The 21487-nt window shown below is 53.2% G+C and overlaps 1 protein-coding gene across 1 annotated transcript in view; it reads right to left on the reverse strand.

The window, feature by feature from the left end:
- SH3RF1 (SH3 domain containing ring finger 1) overlaps positions 1-21487 on the reverse strand; it is a 155871-nt gene that overhangs the window by 15475 nt on the left and 118909 nt on the right. The window contains exons 4-9 of the mRNA XM_065879441.1: positions 19770-20072; positions 14992-15102; positions 7597-7739; positions 6400-6570; positions 3842-4098; positions 2762-3066 (exon numbers count right to left, since the gene is read on the reverse strand). Coding sequence (XP_065735513.1) covers positions 2762-3066; positions 3842-4098; positions 6400-6570; positions 7597-7739; positions 14992-15102; positions 19770-20072 — 1290 coding nt within the window. The remainder of the gene's footprint in view (positions 1-2761; positions 3067-3841; positions 4099-6399; positions 6571-7596; positions 7740-14991; positions 15103-19769; positions 20073-21487) is intronic.

Below are 21487 nucleotides of genomic sequence, written 5' to 3' on the forward strand. Positions count from 1 at the left end.
AGAAGCTGAAGACCAGAATGAGCTTAAATTAAACTGGCAAAAATGCTAATGACCAAAAACAAAGTGTGTGTGTGTGTGTGTGTGTGTGTGTGTGTAGGGAGTGCTGCCTCAAGTTACGCTCGAGAAAGGAAGAACGAGAGAGACGCGGAGCTGCCGTTTGGGGTGGATGCAGGTCCTCAGATACAGGAAGAAAGGGAAGGGCCACCTTCCGAAGGGAAAGGAAGAACAAAGCCCCTTGACAGAAGGGAAACGGGGCAGGAGACTGGGATTTAGAGATCAAACCAATCCTCCCCACAGGCTGAGTCCACCCCAGAGGACAGAAGAAATGCAACCAATAATCTGAAAGATCGGGCTTCCCTGGTGGCGCAGTGGTTGAGAGTCCACCTGCCGATGCAGGAGACACAGGTTCGTGCCCTGGTCCGGGAAGATCCCACATGCCGCGGAGCGGCTGGGCCCGTAAGCCATGGCCGCTGAGCCTGCGCATCTGGAGCCTGTGCTCCGCAGCGGGAGAGGCCACGGCAGTGAGAGGCCTGCGTATCGCAAAAAAAGAAAAAAATCTGACAGATCCTGGTGAACCTGGGATCAGGGTCAACTCAACAGGCCAAAGAAGGGCGTGTCTAGTCCTCATTTTCATAAAGAACACAACAACACACCTTGCAGACCATCTGGAAAATCCTAGAACAGTGTATTCGATGAAAGGCTGACTTAGGAGAGGAAGTGAGACCGAGGGAGAGTCTCTTCCAGGAGATGCTGGCTATAGTCAGTTACAGCAGAGACAATGGGGCAGCCGGGGAACAGTCTGGATGGAGGAATGAGAGACGCTCAGATCTCATCTGGCATCCATCAAGCTCCCCCTGGATGTCCTGGGCAACAGGATGGAGCGATGGGGGCAGCGTGACACTCGTGCGAATCATGGGATCACTGAGTTTAGAGTGACTGGGACAGTCTCTTTAGTGAGCTGGGAACATTAAATGAGGTGGCAGACTTAGAAAGGGACATCTGAAATCTGTGACATGAGGAATAGGAAAAAAAAAACCGTAGAGCGTAGCCTTTCAAAAAAGAAGATAACCCTGAGCTACCTCCCGGGGTCATGTAGAAAGGAGACCGTCAATTTTCTTTCTTTCTTTCTTTTTTTTTTTTCCCTGCTGCACAGCTTGTGGGATCTTCGTTCCCGGACCAGAGATTGAACACAGGCCCTTGGCATTGAGAGTGTGGAATCCTAACCACTGGACCACCAAGGAACTGAGATCATCATTTTCTACATAGCCCCTCAAAACACAGAGAGAGGGTTTGAAGTCACAGAAGACAGGTGTGTGCTGAAGCGACTTTCTCCGAGTCGGAGGTGCCTGAAGACAGCAAGGATGCTGTGGAGCCAGGGCACAGGGGCCACAGGGGTCCAAGCAGGGGCCAGTGGCCACTTGTCAAGGATGGGGACTCAGCAGGATAAACGTAAGGGCCTTATCAGTTGCTGCTGTAACCAATCACCCCAAACTTCATGGCAAAAACCCGGTGTCAGCAGGGCTGGGTCCTTCTGGAGGCACCGGGGGAGAGCGTTTCCTCACCGCTTCCCGGTTCCAGGAGCTGTTTGCATTTCCCGGCTTGCGGTCCCCTCCTCAGGTCACTCTGCTCCCTGGTTCCGACCCCACATCTCCTCGGGCCCTGATCCTCTTCCCTCCCATATATGAAGATCCTTGTGATTATACTGGGCCCACCCGGATAATTCAAACACCTTTAAACCTTTAATTGAATCCCATCCGGAAGATCCCCTTTGCAATGTAAGGAAACATATTCTCAAACTTCAGGGATCAGGAAATGGACATCCTTGGGGGAGCCATTATTCTGTCTAGCACAGGCGTACTTCAGCCTCAGAGATTCCATGAGTGCTTCCCTGGGAGGCCTGCGGCTGAAGAGTCTGTCTGTCCTCCTCTGTGACAATGGCCCTGACACACCGTCCCGGAACCTTCAGATCTAAACTGTAAAATAATTCTTCTGAAGATACTGACAAAGTTGACCATGTCAGCTTGAGTACAAGTTTAACGTAGTTAATTATAAACAATGAACAGACACCAATCTTTTGCAAAAACACTCATGTTAACTCAACAATTAAATATTAACTTTTTAGTAGCCTGTAAAGTTTGTTTCCTTGCAAACCCCTGCTTACGGGCTTCCCTTACCATTTAAACAGAGCGACATACATGACCACGGAACCTGGTGATGACCCTAGAGCTGCAGGCCAGCTCTGGGGAAAAGGCACGAACACTGGGGGGGAAGTCGTGATTACAACACAATTGCGTAGAATCTGCTGTCACTCTGCTCTTTCTGTGCACATTTAATCACCAGGCGTTTCCCTTGTCTCCAAACGCAACCAGAAGTTAGTCTTTGAAACACAGCTTCCCACTTACATCTCCTTTCAAATTCAGGCCCAAAGGAGAGGTTTTAAAAAGGTCTATCAAATTAGAAAATAATTTCCCCCCTGTATTTCAAGTCAAGAGAAAACCTATCCACACAGATTATAATCAAACACAGTGTAGGAACAGTAAAGCCACAAGTAACACTTCTGATCAACCGTTTCTAGCCCTCAGTATATTAAGTACATTTCTGCAGGACTATTAACCAGAAGCAAGGCTCACTAAACAGGAGGAGTTAAGGTCAGCGAGGGCGTGGGGCGGAAGCCCCCGGAGGCAGACCCCAGCTTCCCACACCAGGGTCTAACTGCAGAGAGCCGGGCCCCGGTCGCCTGGCAGGCCCTTGGGGTGGTCACCTTGCTGTCCTTGTCTGGCTTGGCCGCTGAGCTGCTGTCGGGAGAGGTGGGCGGCCCGGGGAGCATGGTCACTGGGCGACCGCCAGGCTCGGTCTCCAGGGAGGCGGCGGGGAGGCTCGGCGGGGCCGCAGCGCAGGCCAGCGGGGCGCCGACCCGGCCCAGGCTGCCAGCAGCCACGTGGGCAGGGGGACCCATCGGGCCGGGGGGCTGGGGCGAGGCCAGGGGGTGATGGGGCAGCCCCGCGGCGCTCTGAACCTGGATGGGCGTCACGGCCGCCGTGGGGCGCTCCTGGCTGTGTGCCGAGACTGGAGAACGGGAGAGAAGAGCAGAGTGTGACTTGGATGCATGCCGCTCACCGACCCCGCGCCAGACCAGCGCGCCTGTCACAATGGTTAAGAAACCACGGTGGTTTAGGAGCGCTTACTTAGTCTTGGCGGGGCCCCTGGACACCACCCTTCCAGATCCCGGGATCAGCCCCACGTCTGCTGAGTGCCTGCGAGCCCACTCCACCCAGGGACCCAGCGACACCCCTACAGGGTCAGGTCAGGCTGGCCGCAGAGCTTTTTTATTATCATTGTTCTCCCTTTTCTCAGTAACCATTTTCCTTCCTTTGGTTATTCTGACAGAACTGAACAGTGTTCTCCACCACTGTTACCTAAGACTCTTGAGAGGTTTTCAATGCCGTAGAAAGAAGAAAGCTATTTAAGGTCCGGCTGGGTCTGAAGCAGAGCTGCGATGAAGCTCATACCAGACACTCGGCATGGCGATCCTGAGGGTGCCACGTCGCTGCAGCGGTGGGATTCGGGAATCACCTGATCTCGAGCACAAAAGTCACATTTTCAAGTACTATGGACATCACTAGGGTCCACCTAATTTCCTTCAGACTCTCCACCGGTAGATCAGGCTTGAATTCACAAGCCACGCAGGCGGGGTCAAGTGGCTGTGACTAGACTGTACCTGCCTGTCTCCTAACGCTACTCACTAATTTTAAGGTTCCATCTGTCCTTCTCAGCATCTGCTGTAAAAGGTCTGATGCCGGTCAGGGCCCCCTTCCTGGTGCCACCAGCCCGGCCCCCCTACCTGTCCTCACAGCGCTGCGCGCCTGGTTGACGGTCATCTGTCCGGACATGTGCAGCAGGACCTTGGCCTGGGGACTCGTCTGGATGTGAGCTGCTGACACCACGGCGGTGGGGACCCCGGGACCGCCGGCCATGCCGTTCCCCGGGGGCTTCTGGGCAGGCACTCCTGCGGGGGAAGGGCTGGCCGGTCCCCCACCTCGACTTGTCTGGCCAGCGGTCGACACGGGGACTTTACCCTGGGAAGCGCTGGTCACTGCCCTGCCGAGACAGAAGCCCAGTCCATCAGCAAGACAGGAGACAGAACAATTAACGACCAGAAAAACGATGCAGAGCTTACAAACAGAACACGTTAGGAAGTGAATGGAACTATCTGCCCAAGGGTAAGAAGAGCAGATTCAAAGAACGACGGCCCTGAGGCAGAGAACGGTCTGGAAACTGAGTCGGAGAAAATCACACGTCACTCTGCTCAAGGACATACAGTTCCTGGTCTCAGCTCCCACCTGAAGCTAAACATCCCCACCAGCTTCCAGGCCCTGGAGAAGCCGCTCTGTTAGACGACAGGGTCTATGTTGTCACGCCTGTGTCTACGTGCCCTGCCCGCCTCCCTAACTGCCCCGTGTACACGTGCGTGTGTGCACACACTTTGCAACGTCCCCTCTGGCTTCCTTCGAACTACCTTAATCTCATTCATGTTTCAATCCTGTCATTCCCAGCAGCCTGGCTGAAGGCTCAGGCCTAAGACCTCGGGATTCTACTCTGTTTCAGGTGGATTTCTTCCTTCTGTGACCCTTGATTACAAAGTATGATGTGTTATTTTTTTAGTAAATTCCTTATTAAATACTCCTGACTCAGTAAAAGTTCCCTGAAAGCAGGGCCACGTGCAATGGTTCTTTTCCATTCCTCTTGTACATGCACCGTTATAGGGGTACAGCCAGCTATCAACAAATATTTACTGGTTGAATTTAACTAAATTAGGCTCAGTGTAGTTTTAAGTAACGTATTTTTTTTAATATTCTAAATTCATTTAAACAACAATTCTATAGTAACTTTCTACCAAACAGAATACTTCATTAACTTGAACCTCCTTATTATTTACCATGAGGAGTAACAGAGCATTTACTGTCAGTAAGCATCTCTCCAGAGACTTTTGGATAATTTGTATTTGAATCTTATGAAAATGTTTTTCTTTGCTAACTTGATTTTTTGTTGTTGCTTTGGTTTATCTCCCTTAGTTGTTGTGGCTTTTTGTTAGTTTTCTTCCCACCAGGGAAGGTCGAGCTGCCGTCTTCTGGATGTGAGTGTAGATTTTAACATACACCGAGAAGAAGGTTTATAGTGATGAAAAATCTGCAAGTCAAATGAAAGCTAACATGCTGTCACCTTCTGCAAACAGAATGACTGTCATCTGATCAGGCTGCTGGCCAGCCTCTGAATCAAGGCCCACAGCTGACAACATGTCAGTTCATTCAGCTATTTACTTAAAATCAGGGACTTGGAGAAATGATTTAACACAGTTAAGCTGGCCCATTTATGAAGAGCCAGGTGGCCCAAAACTGGGGCTTCCTCAATGATGATGCCATTATAGGTCATTGCATTCGTTCCAGAGCTACTTTCCTCAGTGCCCAGAAAGGGGACTACCTTTAAATAAAGTGAAGACTATATATTTATACATCTGAAGGTCTTGCTTTCTACTGTCCTCAAACATGGTTTCTCAACCTTGGTGACATTTGGGGCCAGAGAGCTCCTTTCTGCGCAGGCTGTGCCGTGCCCTGCAGGTGTCCCGTGCGTCCCTGGTTTCTGTGCGCTGGAGACCAGTAGCACTCCCACCCCGCATCGTGACAATCAAAAATGTGTCCAGACATTGCCAAATTCCCCTGGGGAGCAAAACTGCCCTCATTTGAGAAGGGTGAAGGAGCTATGTCACACTGAAGGAATTCTGTTTCTGACTGTATTACAGAAAATAATTGTGAGAATTCAGAGGTGACCGCCAAGCTACTGGAATAAATGGCTGGCTTTCAGCACCTCTTCACCAGGTGACCTCAGATGAGTCGCTTAACCTCTCCACCTCTACGGGCTCGACTGCTGAGTGGGGATCGCGACAGCACACACATCATCAGGGAGCTGTTTAAGGATGGGGCATTAACGTGTGTCACGCATTTAGAAATCTGCGTGTCTGGCATCTCATAAGCATCACATAAACATTGGAGTATTAATAATAGCGCTTTTATTTATATTAAATGCTACATTTTTAATTTTCTGGCAGAAAAATATTGAAAATGGTGTCGCTGAGTCTTCTCACATGTAACTTAAAGCAAATAATTTAAAACCCAGTACATTTATTGGTAGAAACGTACAATTTCACATACATCCATGTGAAGAGTAAGCTAAAATTTTGAGAATTAGAAGGGATTTCGGCAAATACAAATAGGGACCTTTAAAATGCCGGCTGTGTAACAAGCAACTGCAGTGGGAGGAGGAATCTTGGACAGGCTGAAAAACATGGGAAAGGACAAAGCTTCTCTGTTTAGAACTCAGCAACCACTTAACTCAGAGCCCTACCTCGTGACGGGGGCCACATAATTGCCAGGGAAGACCCCTATCTTGCTGGTGTGCATGGACGTGCCCTTGAACCAGCCATCCTGGCAGCGCTCAAACACGAGAAACATCTCCCCCTTCCTCAGCTCCAGCTCATCCTCTTTCCGGGGGGTGTAGGGATAAATGGCAACATACCTAGAAGAGGAAAAAACAGTTGATTTCAAGCTGAGTAACAGACAGACCACAAGATGCTCCAAACTCTTCTTTGGCACAAAGCCTTGGATGTTTCATCCAAAAGTAAACAGAAAATACAATCCTTTAAGCTGTGAGCAGCCTTGGTCACTGTCCACTGAACTGCCACCTACACAGAAAAGACAGAAGCCTCCTGACTCAGAACTGCACACCTGGTCCTCCCGGCGTGAAGGCGACGATCCCTCCAAACGGTACTCGTGGGTGCGAAGGAATTACTGCAGCTTCCCAGGGTGCAAGCCTGCTGTGGGGCGTCAGGTGCCCACTGGGAAAACTGAGCCCTTCAAATGGCCCTGGTCAGACTTGGGAAGCAGCCCCGGCAGGAACATACGGTCCGAAATCCCGCTGGGAAGCTTGGCACACGGCTGAACCCGAAGGCCGGCCGCACCCGCGTCCGTGCGCTCAGCCAAGGAAGACACGGAATTTGCAAGAGTCAAAGGCAAGGCGAGTGCAGATCGCAGAGAGCCCCCGACAGCTCCTCCGTGCGCGGGACTGTGCCCCAACACATGGAGCCCGCAGATCGGCGGGCCACGTGAACCAGGCTCCGAGCGTCTCCTGGGTCAGTCCACACAGGGGAAAAGCCGCCAATGCCGAGCTGCATTCGGCCACGGGGAGCCCCTGGACGGAATAATGTCCAGACTTTTCACTGTAGGAGACCTGCAGCTTTTCACGTGCACGCTCTGCTAGGTCTGGCCTCTGCTCAGCCCCTCCCTGTTCCCGAGCATCCTTACGCAGGGGATGAAGGTGGGGACAAAGCCCTGGCAGGAGTGGCAGAGGAAGGCCAGGAAGACCCGTACTCAGCAGGCCAGCTGCCCGGCGGCCCATCCTCAGACCCACTTAGTTTCTGTTTCCTAATGAACGACACGCACGACCAAGCATACGACACCACCCTGGCACCAGCGCTCCCCAGAAAGCCGTTCCCCGCGTCTCTGCTCGGGCTCAGTCCGCGGCCAGAAAGGACACCACACTTACACGCTGGGGCGCGTCTGCGGCCGTGAGTGTGTGGTCTGGTCAGCGGGTCCGGCCACGGGTCTGGAGCCCATCCCGGGAGCAGCAACAGCGCCCATGGGGGTGGCCTCCTGGAGCGGGGGCGGGGGGAGAGGAGGATTCATAGTCTGGAGAGAGAGACAAAAAAGAAGAAACAAATGATTTATGCACATCTTTCACAGCAAAGAGGAGGGAAGAGGAATCAGAAACCCATGAAAAAAGACATCGGTGGAATCCACGCAGAGCAGAAGCAGCTGCCCTGTACAAAAGCCTCCTTGGAAAAGAGTCCTCTTTGTTACCCTTTAAGATCTTAGAGCCACAACGACCCCCTCCCCAAACAGGTAAGCCATCACACCTGGGAGAAGGGAAAGAAAAAAATGACGCAACTGCGTGTAATTTTAAGATTGATGGCTGCAAACCAGGACCAGGATCCAAATGCCTTTCAAGGGGGCGGCTATAATGTCACCCTGCTTGCTAGGAATTAATTTGTGATTGTTTCTGCAACCCGAAACGTAAAACACCACGGAAAACAACTTAGCTGCGCCGTATGGCAAACCATTGCCGCAAAAGAAAATTTCCTTTGATGCCTGGTTTCCCAAAACCACACACAATAGCAAGCCACAATCACTGGGCCATTGTTTTTACTTTTGTTTATTCTCTGCTTAGCTCTGTCAGCTTTTGAAATTTAGGACTATCGAGGCTGGTAATCTTTAACAAGTACACCGTGAGCAGCTGCTGGCTCCTTTATGGGCTCTGCCTACAGGACTCCGTGCCTTTTCAGAATCAATGGAACAATTGTTACCTTCTGATCTATACACCCCGGATAATTCTTTAGGGTCTGGGTACCGAAACTCCTGGGAAAACAGGCACACAAAGACCTGCCCAAACCCCTACCTCGCCTGCCCTCCCCAAATCTTTGAACCATTCCACGTAAACACCGAATCAAAGGAGAAATACGGAGGCTGAAGACTGCCCCTTGGGAGGTGTGCATGGCGTCTCCACATCAGCTTAAAAGAAGAAAAAAACCCACGGTTTCTAAACATAGGGAACAGCAATTTCTTTCTATTTTTTTGGAAAAAAAATTTAATCTCATCAACGTTTCCTCCATCTGCCTATTAATGTACACAGTTCCAGAAACAAAATCAACTGAGTAGAAAAGGATATCAAATTTCCAGACACACGCTGCAACCATTTCACACATTATATTTAATTTCTCGACCTCAGAGAAGGCTTTTTCCACCCTGCAGCCGCGGCAGGACACCCAGTGCAGGATAAACGCGTTGCAGTCCCAGGGCGGGCGGGGTCGTGGTGACACTCACAGAGCAGGCCGCCCTGCGCCCCGGGGGCAGCTCCGGGGAGACACACACGGGCCTGCAGCCTTTACCACCTTTAACCGGGAGAAGGCCAAGCACTCATGCCCTTGGTCTCAGAGACAAAGTGGAGACAAATCGAGATAATCCTGGTAGAAGACTCAGCGCACATGACCCAGGCGGGTCCTGGGCAAGGACACTGAACAGAACAGCAGCCGGAGGGCGTGAAATCACTCCCAAGTTGTCTCCTCCAGTCTCCCCAGGCCTCACCTCAGAGCTGCGGAGCCGTGGGGGTCAGGTGACACACGGGACAAAAGGAGCCCAGGCCACCCACCCCTGGAATCACTCAGAGCAGAGCCAAGGGCCCACTCGGCTCTCTGAGTAGAATTCCACTGGCAAAGGGAGGAGAGGAAAACTGTCTGCTGTATCTTCACGTCAGTGACACAGAGGCTGTACTAAACTGGCCCTATGCGGAAAGAGACGAGGAAAAAAAAAGGAAAGACAATCTAGGGACCTGATAAAAACACAGGCCACGCTGGTGGTGACAAAATGTAAGAACACATCACCTCTTATAGTTAAACAATGCAGTAAGGGAATGTTTGGTGTAGGTGACTTTTACAAAGAGTGAGTCAGGAGGCATCTGAGATCTGGCACCAGAGGGGAGGGTCTCGAAGATCCCAAAGGTGGTGCTGCAGGCAGAACGCAGCTCTCTCTCTCACGGGTGGTGCTGGTCAAACTGGGCAGACTTCTCCCCATCGCTGGGCTGCGTATCTTTGGAGAAATGTGCACGTGTGTGTGCGCGTTCGTGGGGGGATAAGCACACAGAAAGACTAGCGATTACACTCAGGCTCCCCAGCGTGGCTGCCCCCTGGGGCCGGTCAGATGCCAGGGCCCCAGTGTGTCCAGGACTGGGCCGGCCAGGAGGTCTCGTGGGCCGCTTGGTGAAGACCCCACGCCGAGAGAATTTGGGGACGTGGACGCGCGGGAGCGACCGCGTCCTCCCGTCACCGCACAGCTGGGCGCCGGGGGCCAGGACACACCCTCCTGCCGCAGCAAAGGCACCTGTGGGCTGCTGGGAGCGCAGGACACCTCTGGTCAACGACAGCGTTCAGAAGCCAACACCACGCTTGTCACTGCCGTCACCAGACACTGATCTAAAGCAGCGGGGCTGGGAAGTGCGCCCATGCTGAGCCGCGGGGAGGAGCTGAGGGCCAGGGGAGCGGGGCTGGGCCTCTGGGGTCCAACGCGGGTGACCAGACATTGGCTGCGCTGTCGCTGAAGCAGGCCTCTGCTTGTGCTTCTGCAGACCCAGACCCTCTCCCACCCTCTCCACGGGGCGATGGTCTGAGGCCAGAATGACAGACAGTCTCTGAATAATACTTTGCTTAAAACCAGGGCTCAGGGGGCAGGGTCTGTGGTGGGAAATGGTCACGTCTGCCCCGCCCAGGTTCTGTCCCCAACCCACTGATCTCTCGGAAGAGATAGCTTTACACCGTGGAGGACGCCTAGGGTTTGGGGTCAGAAACGCAGATCCTAGCTAGCCCCGGCTCAGCCTTTGAGGGCCGCCCTCGGGCTCCCTCCAAGAAAGAAATGTCCTGTATGAGTGACTGGTTCCAGGCCACCGACAGGCCACATCCGCTAGTGGACAGTGAGAGTTCAAGGCCGGACTGTGGCCCCCTCCTCTCTCCCCTCCCTGCACCCAGCCCCGAGGTGCCTGGGGGCCGAGCTCCACAAGGTCCTCACCCTGGGCGAGGGCTGCAGGCCACTGACCAGGAAAGCGCTTTGCCTGGATGGAGCCTGGGGTTCTGACGGTAAAAGGTCCATGTTCTTTCCGACCGTCCTTCACGTGTGTCCTCACGTGTGCCCCTCCCTCTTCTCCAGGGTAGAAAAATGGCCGGTGGCATAGACTTTGGGCATTTCTGGTCCTCTGAGCAGAGACCATTTAATATCCCCCAATCCCGTCATCATTTCTTCCTGAACATCCGACTCCAACGAACCCACTTGCCACCTCTCTCCAGGGTCTTCCTGTGTTGTGAACTCACGCAGGTGCTTGGCCACCGAGGGGACAGCAGGAGGGGCGGCTGGTCATCCCTTCTCAGGGCAACGGTGCCACCAATTCCCACAGCATCACCGCCTGCACACGGCCACATGTGTGCAAATATTTGAGTATTCTGCCTTTTTTAAACAATGAGTAGGAAACAGAAAAATGGAAGCACTGATAACCAGCGATTCAAAAAAAACACTCAGGTGTCAGAATTCAGTAAAATTAAGAAGATGGAAAAGTGAGTTTTTCATCTCATCTGGACACTCCCAGGAACTCAGTCAGTCACTCGTGGGCACAGCTATGAAGAAAAGAAAAAAAATTAGAGTATATTTAAAAATGCCAGAGACAGACGCTTGGAAGATGATGTCGGAAGGGGAGATGTAATTAAGAATTTGGTAGATTAAAGAAACCTCTCTGGGAATGGACTTTCTCTCACCAACTGCCTTTGACATGTGAGGAGACACACCCACACCGTTCACTGACTTTGCAGAAATGACATCCGAGGGGTTCTCAGCAGCAGCAGGTCAGGGAAGCGGCCCTTGCGGCGCCCCGGGAACAGCAGAGGCTCAGGATGGAGGCTGCTGTTAGAACTCACGAGGCTGCAGAGTCAGAAACCGTCTCGCTGTCCTCGTGTCCCCATCACCCAGCTCTGTCCACGGCAGGTAACAGACCCTCAGCGAGGGCTTCACGAACGAGAAAGCGTCCCGTGTGCCTGCCGCCGTCAGGGCAGTCTGATATGGATCAAGGGCCTCAGTTCCTGCGATGCCAGGGTCCTTCTCTGTGGTCGCTATGGAGGTTCTGTCCATATCCTGTCCCCATTCTGGTCGTCAGAACTGCTGCCGATTCCAAACGCTTAACTTCTGCTTCTCACGCTGCCAAGCTGGGCGGTCCCGTCCCTATGTCCAGAATCCTGCCCTGACCCTCCGGACCCTCCCACCACGGGCGACAATGGACTCAGTACGTCTTGGCTATCCTGAGAACATGACATCATTTAATTTTGTTTCTTTAAGTGTACACACACACACGCACACGCTTGTTTTAGTTATGGTTACACACTGTTGGGTGCAATCTGATTTCAACTTGGCCATGGACTGTATCTGGCCTTTTCTGACCTGGCTACCTTGTGACATCTTGTAGCTAAACACCTCTCAGCTGGTCCAGAGGGTCAGGGATCAGCCATCACTTGTTTCACAAGTTCACACTATGCACAGGACACGAGAGCAAGCTCTTCATCCACCTCCCCTCACAGGATTAGCTGGGAAAAAACCCTCCGTGCCATGAACAGTCTGATGTCTGAACGCGATAGATGTAATACCAGTTTTGCTTCTATTATTAGATAGTTAACATTTTAACTGTTACTTGTGAGAGGTACAGGACAATATGCTCATAATTCCACTCTGAATAAAAGATTAAAAAGTCTCAACTTATGAAAAAGGTGCTGGAAATAATGTTCACGTCCTAGTCCAGCAGCGGTGCTTATCACCAAAAATCCACACCGGGAGACTTCCCTGGTGGTCCAGTGGGTAAGACTCCACGCTCCCGATGCAGGGGGCCCGGGTTTGATACCTAGTCGGGGAACTAGATCCTGCATGCACGCCGCAGCTAAGACCCGGTGCAGCCAAAACAGATAAATAAATAATTAAAATAAATAAATAGGGGGCTTCCCTGGTGGCGCAGTGGTGGAGAGCCCGCCTGCCGATGCAGGGGACGCGGGTTCGTGCCCCGGTCCGGGAAGATCCCACATGCCGCGGAGCGGCTGGGCCCGTGAGCCATGGCCACTGAGCCTGCGCGTCCGGAGCCTGTGCTCCGCAACGGGAGAGGCCACAGCAGTGAGAGGCCCCGCGTACCGCAAAAAAAATAAGTAAATAAAAAATAAAAATAAATAAATAAATAAAATAAAATGCACACCAGGAAAAGCCTGGTTTCCTTCCCACCATGCCGCCTACACTTGCTGTGATCGCGCTCGAAGTCTTGGGAAAGGTTTCACATTTTAAACAGGATACTTGCCAGGTTGATGGAAGACACAGAGGGTACATGTTACCGAGATTTTTCCACTTAAACCTGACATATTAAATCCAAAGCATTCCTGCCAGCCGACCAGGGACTCTGAGATCTAGACATCTCCCAGGGTGACAGGCAACAGATCTGCTTATAATTAGTTTTCCATTAAATGGAACTGGCACAGATGCAGCATTAATAAACTGTCCTCTTGCTGGACATGCCGGCTCTCTTGTATAATCCTGGGATAAAATGGCTGAATGTAAATTAGTTTTTGTGTGTTCATGCTCTCTCGTGACCTGTCGCATCTGTATGCCCTAGAGTGCGCCCAGCTAAGATCAACTAGTAATTTACTGTATCGTAAAACTGTCGGCCCACAAGGGCTGAAACTCAGACAGCGCTTCGTCTTTTCCGCTAATTTTTCTAAGATAGAAAAGTCAGTCTCTTTTCCCTTAAGAAATGAAATCAGAATTTTTCCATGTGAAGTAGTCATCTGGAGATGGAAATTCCAACAGGTTGTGAATGTCCTGGGGTGGGAAGAAGAAAGGGAGGGAGGGAGGGAGGGAGGGAGGGAGGGAGGGAGGAAAGGGTCTTCTCTGGGGATGAGAGGAAAGTCGGCTTTCAACTATTCATAAAATGCATCAAGACAAAATAAATATAACGTAAGAAAATGAGGCAAAGGGTGAATGAGGGGGATAGGACCAGATGGAGTCAACAACCTGACTAACGTGCAGTGAGGCCCTTGCTGGGGGGTGAGGGGAGGTGCAAAGCTGTCTGTACGCAGCTGAGAAGAGAGAAACAGAATTGGCAACATGTATAAAGTCCACAACCTGAAAACAAACCAGCGCGGAGAAGCCTCCCTATTCCCGGTACAGACAGTGGAGAAAACCCCAGCAGTGAGCCTGACCGACCCCGGGGCTCTGAGGAAACCAGCAAGCATGCTGCACCCGCCGTGGCCCCCAACAGAGGTGGATGGTCTTTCACGGTCACCTCCCTGAGTTCCAGGCAGTGCCGCCTCCGCGAAGCAGATACGACTCTCACGTTATACGCGAGGACCAGAGGCTCAGAGAGGCTGAGGGACCTCACGGCCATATCACAAAGGAGAGGCTGGGCTGGACCCCCATCACCGACCACACTGTTTCCTCTGAGAGCAGCACAACTGGGAGAGATTCTGTAAAGCAAGCTAAGGGCTGGGGTCCACTGGGGAGAAGGATTTAGTGATCTTTTCTATCCTTATTCAACTCAGCACTGGAAGAAACGGTCTGAAAGTGTAGCGAGGCAGCGGCCCGGACGAGAGAGGCTGGTTCCTAGCAGTTCCCCTGCAGGTTGAGGAAACATGGATTTAAGCCATTGTGCCGCTGCTTCCCGAGGTTGAATTTCTTGTTTCTTCCTTTTCAGTTTTCTCCCCACAGAGTTCTTCTTCGTATCAGCTTCCCTCGACTGCCCTCACTCTTCCTGTTCATTTCCCCGTTAGGCTGTCTGAAAGCACTCAGCGGTTTTGTTCAGACTGTCTGCAGGCTGAGGGGCTTTCTGGAGAATCACACATCTGATAACCTCCAGGGAGGCCAGTCACACAGACCAACAGAAGACCAGGAACCCAGAAGGGGAACTGTCATCGGAGACAGGAATCCGCGCGTCGCGTGACCCGAGGCAAACCACACGGCCTCTAGGATCCCAGCTCCCTCAGTACTTCGATAAATACGCCTGGTCTAGAAACCCAAAAGAAGCAAAGGTTAAGCCTTCAGAAAATCAGGCCGACCTTTAATGAAAATTAAAAGTTCTCCCCGGAGCTCTTCCTGCAGCCTCAGGCCACCGACCCTTGCCATTAAAATAAAGTGCTGGCTATCGGCCTGAGACTTTGTGATTTTTTGCTAAAATGAACAGACAGAGGATGAGAGATGGAGACCCCACCCTCACCAAGCGTCACGGTGAGCTGTGGTGTCAGGAGGGCGGCAGCCAGCCCACAGGGCTGCGCACCTGTAAGCGGCAGGCACGGGGGTCCGGTGGGAGGCGGTGGTCCACACTCACCGAAAGGGCGGCCGGGTAGGGGGCCTCTGGCGGGACCGTGCACGAGGGGCCGGTGGTCACTGGGCTGCTCGGGGGCGGGGTCACAATCAACCCGGTGGTACTTATGTGGACCTGCCAAAGAAAAAAGAGTGAATAAAAGAGGACGCACGCACAACAGATGAGACCAGCTAAGCCCCGGGCACCGAGTCACAGCTAAACATTCAAGAATCCCCTTCAGGTTATCCAGCCCAAACGTAGTGAGGCCCTATGTTAGATGCCAGGGAGCCGCTTGACAAACACTGGTCACGACAACATTTCACGTACAGGATCCACGGCTGCTGGCCTTCCCGACAGCCGCTGCCTCACGTGAGTGCTGCTGGGACCTGCCTGGCCTGCAACTAGCCCATTGACACCTTCCCAAGGATCCTGTTCCGGTGGGTTGTCCTGAATGCTCACCAGTGCACCAACTCGTGAAATCTACACGACACGCTTAAGGGATCGTGCCACCTTCAGGATCATTTCCCGTGACTTGTACCCTTCCGTGGGGATGCGTAATTAAAATGCAGCTGCCCGGACCGCCGATCGCAGGCAACTGTTTACAAAACCTTTCAGGGGACAGGGTCAAGCCAAACTAGCTGTTTTCTAAGGTGCCTTATCGGGACTTCCCCGGCGGTCCAGTGGTTAAGATTTTGCCTTCCAATGCAGGGGGTGCGGGTTCGATCCCCGGCCAGGGAGCTAGGATCTCACGAGCCTCGGGTCCAAAAAACCAAAAACATAAAAAGCAGAAGCAATATTGTAACAAATTCAATAAAGGCAAAAAAAAAAAAAAAAAAGAAGGTGCACATCAAAAAAAAAAGTCTTTAAAGAAAAAAAAAAAAGAATGGGTGTGTCATCCATGACACTACCGAAGATTAACTGACTAGAAAGAAAGTTATTCAGATCATTTCATCGCAGGTGTTCGGCTACCTGACCAGTTTCGCTCCCGATGCACCCTGGGTGTGACTACAGACCGCGGGCGTGGGTCCCTGCACAAACGGGAAGTCTTTCCTCCACTATTAAAGGAATGTGGCTGGCTGCTACCTCGTCTCCCCAGGAAACGATGTTCCACCAAAACTGCTGGGCGTTTTGTAACAAAAACTTAACCCCAAACCTAGTTTCCTCAATCCCAATAATTAGGAAAAAGATTATCAGGACAAAGAGAGGCTTAGAGATCAGTTCCCAGACGGCCTGAAGGACTTTCATTTCCTCCCAGGCAAGGACAACCAGCATGCTAGCACACAGCTGATTTTCACAGGTCAAGTCTGAGCTACGTGGAATCCACATTCTTGTAAAGCTACACCTGTACCTGGCAGCTCATACATTGACTGAACCTAAGCAGAGCCAAGGGGCACCTCCACAAAGGCTCCCCGCCAAACCTCAGTTTCGGTCTCTCCTGTGAACCAAAGTCTATTTCCATTCAATTTCTAATGAGACGCCCATGGATTTTTCATCCTAGGATAAAACCTAGCGGCCTCTAGCTATCCTATTCAAGAAACCCGTTTGTGTACGTACTCTGAGGACAAGTACGTACTCTGATGCAAGTTGGCATCACAGGAAACACAAGTCTTTCTTCGAAGATAAATGAGGCTCCGTTCAAAGTGCACGCTGTTACCTAGGAACCTTCGGGGTGGGAAAAACTTGCCAAAACTCAGCTTCCAGGGCCTGACCCTACAAGCCGCGGAGGAAGTCCTCACTAGTGTCTGACGTCTCGCCAAGAGCCCCAGACCGGGAGGCAGGGTGATGAGCTCGAACGAGCCCGTGAACTTGGACAGTCACGTTGTGAGGGCGTGGGGTAGACCACAGGCCACCTGGGGTCTCTGCCCGCACGGCCCTGGACGTGGAGGACCCTGCAGGCCCCAGTTCCACGCGGGTAAAGGAAGAGACAGAGTCACCAAAGGATGACTAAAGGCAGAAGCAAGCGGCAGGAGTGACCAGGCCGAGCGGGGCAGGTCTCCAGAACGAATGCCCTGAGCAGGGAGGGCAGCCTGGCTTTCCACTGTGCTCACTCCTTCCCGTGGGGCTGCACACTGGCTCGGCTTCCTCCCCGGGAAAGGGCTACGTGGAGAGCGGGGGGGAGCAAAGAGGAAGGAGTGGGTGGACCTTCTTGCTTCCCCTGAAGCTGCTGGCAACACAAAAATGCTACAAAGCACTGAACATCACGAATCACTCCTGCAGCTGGCAGCGAGCACACACATTGAGGGCGCGCGGCCAGGAGAGCAGACAGACGGCTAGCTGCTTGTGACACCACGTGCTTTACAGACGCCCATCGCAGACATCTGTGCACACCTGCGCTGGGGACCTGCCTGACAGCACAGCCTACAAACCACCTTCCAGTTCTCACATGTGACGGTGCCAGAGTCACCGATACGATAACAATCAAGCTGTCTGCTCCCTTCTGTCCTGCAGGATTTCGACGTGACAGTGCGATCTCTAAGCGCCATCCGGAAACACGAGGACGAGCCCGGACAGGGGAGCTGAACCGGAGGCGACACCACAGTGGCCTGACCACCTCCGCGTGGCTTTCATTCGGGTGCGAGAGGATGAATGTTCACTGCTGGAGGCCCCGTGCTTTGGATTTTCTTATCAAAGCAACCAAACCGCGTGAAGCAAAAGCAAGAAGGACACGAGGCCCAAAGCAGGAGACACATCCAGCCTAGGGCCCGTCACATCTGCAGCAGGTCCGCCCTGGGTTGGGCTGGGCTGGGCTGGTCCTGTTTAACCGTGGCCCGTAGTGCCCGGGGATGGGCCCAGGACCCGGGGCCGGGCGTACGTGCCGGAGCCGAGGCTGGAGAACCCAGGCAGCGCTGCAAACCTCTCTCATCTCTTCTAGAAATAACTTCTCCCTGAGGCAACATGTTAGCACTGAGAACAGAACCTGTTAGAACACGGGGAGGCTGTCTTCATGGAAACAGAGAGGAGCCCGTTTCCTCAGCTACTGCACCCAAGACACAAACAGCCCCGCCCTCCCGTGCCCACGCCCAGCGCCATGCCCGACACCGGGGTCTCTGGGACAGACGCTGGGTGACCCGCCTTCCCCTCCACCTTCTCCACGGCCACAGACGGCTGTCCACACCTCCAAGTCTGTGCCCTGCTGAGCCGCCCCGAGTCCCGGCAGAGGCTCACCTTTTATTTCAAGAAAACGTCACTGTGAATGCTAAGGTCACAAAATGAAAAACAGTCCTGCGACCCGATTTTCCATAGGGAAGAGCCCCCGTCACCAGCCCCTCCGTCAGAGCCTCCCTCAGAGAGGGACCTGCAGCTTTGACCCCTCCAGGGGTCACCGCCTTCGTACTCCTTGCTCAGACCTGGAACGGGTCTACTTCCACAGGCTTGACCCCTTCCTGGTTCTCCTCTATACACTGTCCAAGTGACTCACTCAGCACGTGTTTATGCTGCTTACAGCCTGTCTGACGCTTGGGAACAGCAGTGAACACACGAAGCCCTCTGCCCTCTGCCCTCTTCCGTGTGTGTGCGTGTCCATGTCCTACTTCCCCTGCAGGGTCACGTGCCACGGCCTCACCACCTAAAATAATGCCGCTGGGCCACAATCCCATTTAGAAACTACGAGATCCAGTGTGGACCTGCAGGACGGGGTCAAGCGGCATTTCGATAGCCTTGGTAAGGAATGCCAAACGCTGCATTGCACATTTTTATTCCGTGGTCCAGAACGGGCATGCATCAACCTGTGTAGTATATGTTTGTTTTTACAAAGCACAGTGGAATGTATATAAAACCTGCGTGAATTTTAAGATGAAACACAAGACTTGAAAGCAGTGGCTCCTGCTGCGGCAGGCTGCTCAGGACCCGGCTCTCTGGCCTCTGGTGGTAGAGGACACAGCTGTCCTCTGCCTGGGTAACTGCACCTGCCTGTGAGCTGGGTGGCCCCCCGGCCCGGGGCTCAGTCTGCCCACAACTAGGGTCTGACGCACAGAAGCCTATGTCTTCTCCATCCTGGGTCCACGGTGCGTGCACGGCGCCCAGGGCATCTGTAAGAAGGCACTCGAGACCTGTTTGCCAGATGAATTACCAACGTTCCCAATCATCATGTGTTATTTTTATTAACACAAGAATAACATGTAGCTATGTCATAAGGCCATGCAAAGTCTTGATGGACTAACGAGTTAAAAAAATAGGGGGCTTCCCTGGTGGCGCAGTGGTTGAGAGTCCGCCTGCCGATGCAGGGGACGCGGGTTCGTGCCCCGGTCTGGGAAGATCCCACATGCCGCGGAGCGGCTGGGCCCGTGAGCCATGGCCGCTGAGCCTGCGTGTCTGGAGCCTGTGCTCCACAAGGGAAGAGACCACAACAGTGAGAGGCCCGCGTACCGCAAAAAAAAAAAAAAAAAAAAAAAAAAAACGCTAGGCCAACTTCTAGTTTAAACTCAGTGTTTCTTCCCGTCCTTTCCCTGTAACCCTGCCTGGAAGCCTAAACACCACGGTAAGTGACACAGATGCAGGCGGCCGCACACTCCACACTGTGGCCACGGCACCTCCAGTTTGGGTGGAGATGAGGTTTCAGGGGGCGAGAAGGCTCCGTCCCGCTGAATGGGGGCCTGGTGGGGAAAGCACTCAGCGTGACTGGAGTCATCTTGTAATTGCCGCTCTGCCCTTTGGAGGTGACTGAGCCGACCTGGGGATGTCCAGGCTGGTCCCTCCCGCCCCCGCCATTTCCACCCACAAATGCAGAAGGCTTTGCCCTGGGAGAGCTGCTGTCCCCCGAAGGCTGACACCACGGTGGCCCCGGGGCAGGGCAGTGCAGGTACCTGGGAGGGGGCGCTGCACGAGAGACCGGCCAGCTCGCCGATGCGCGCGGCAGCCGTGGGGTTGCTGGAGCTGATAAGGACCGGGGGGCTGATCTCCACGGAGTGGCGCTGCTGGGTGGCCTGCGACGCCCTGCCGGCCGTGGTCAGGGAGGTGAACGAGTGCCGCTTCTTCGTGTTCTTCTTGGCTTCGGGCTGCCTGGGGGCCGCGCTGCTCGGGGCAGCGGCCGGGGCGCCCTCCGCAGCGCCAACGCCCCCCGCGGGAGGCTGGTCCCACTCGATCAGCTGCTTGGCCGCCGAGTTAAACTGCAAACCAGCAGAGGACATGAGAAGGTCAGATGACAGGGATTCTCGACACCCTTGTATCTAAAGCTTTCAAGTTTGCGGGTACAAGTACACCTTTCCTCCCACGTGAGATGTCTTTTCTCTCGATACGAGGACCGCACTGTAGGTACATCACAGAGAGATGCCAAACCGAGGACACACAATTCCAATGCAACACCAGCAAGATTAAGAACATTTTTCTCCCCCAAGAATCTTCAGAATGTCTAACGTTAAACGTTGCCAGTTAACAATGAAGATTTATTTCGGCCCCTGAGGAAATGCAGGGAACAGTGGGGAGCAGGGTGTGTGGTCTCAGGGCAGCCTCTACTGCTTGGTAACAGCTGGGCTCCGTTGCCGGCGGTGACTGCGGGCAGGGCCGCCACCATGAACCTGGCACACTTCCACGGGAATTACCGCCCCCTACCTCCCTGTCCTGTGCGGGGGCCCTCACAGAAGTGTCGGCAGAAACTCCTGATTACTTTTACTTTTGAAAATCACGTGCCCGCGATTTTCCTGAGCTTAAATTTTGAATCATAACACGTTGAGACCTGAAATCCAAGTCCTGCTGCCAAGTGAACTTGGCCTGTTTGAAAAGTTGTCTGAGTGTAAAGTTGGGGCCCGACAGTTTGTCAAAAGCTGCCCACGGCGTTGGGAACGCCAGCAAGAAAGAACACAGGGTGTTTCTGTTCCCTGAGGTCAAATGCAACATTTCTAGAAAGCTTGCACGACAAGCAGCCGCATATGTACTTACCCAGACAGTACAGTAACAGGAAACATCGGGCATAGTTTAACCTCTTAACAACCATGAAGATGAAAAACAATAAGCTCCTCAAAGAGAACTGGGGAAACAGTAAGGATGGTGGGGATTTTCCCATCCCAGCACTTTGCACATGCCTCTTTCATCAAATGCTCTTTTCGCACCTAACTGGTTTAGAACTGTGCCTCCCCAGCCGTGGACGAGGACGTCCTCCCAGAAGGATGGAAATCCTGTCGCGATACTGAAAGATGTGAACTTGCTCTGGCACCAGTGGCTCAGGATTGGTGACTGAGCTCTGAGGCCAGTGCTTCCAGATGAAAACCGACTCAGAGGGTTCCTGGGGCCCCGCCGTCACGTGGCCTGACAGCTTTTCTATCACAAGCCTACCCCTCCTTCAGACCGCAGAGGTTCTATCCACGTAAAAACTTTCAAGACTCGCAGGCAGTAACACCCCAGTAATGCCAGGCGATGCCCGAGTGCCAGGGGGAGGGGATCATGACTCCAGCGGGTGTTAGGGACGAAGGGTGGGCTGCTGGGAAGGGGCGGCATCTGGCCCGGAGACCCCGTGTTCACAATGCTGCCTTGGTCCCAGACCTCGGGACAGAGCGGCAGACTGTGTGGGGCGAGGGTCCTTGTTCCT

Source organism: Phocoena phocoena, chromosome 6, assembly GCF_963924675.1.
Source record: "Phocoena phocoena chromosome 6, mPhoPho1.1, whole genome shotgun sequence".
Taxonomy (NCBI): Eukaryota; Metazoa; Chordata; class Mammalia; order Artiodactyla; family Phocoenidae; genus Phocoena; species Phocoena phocoena.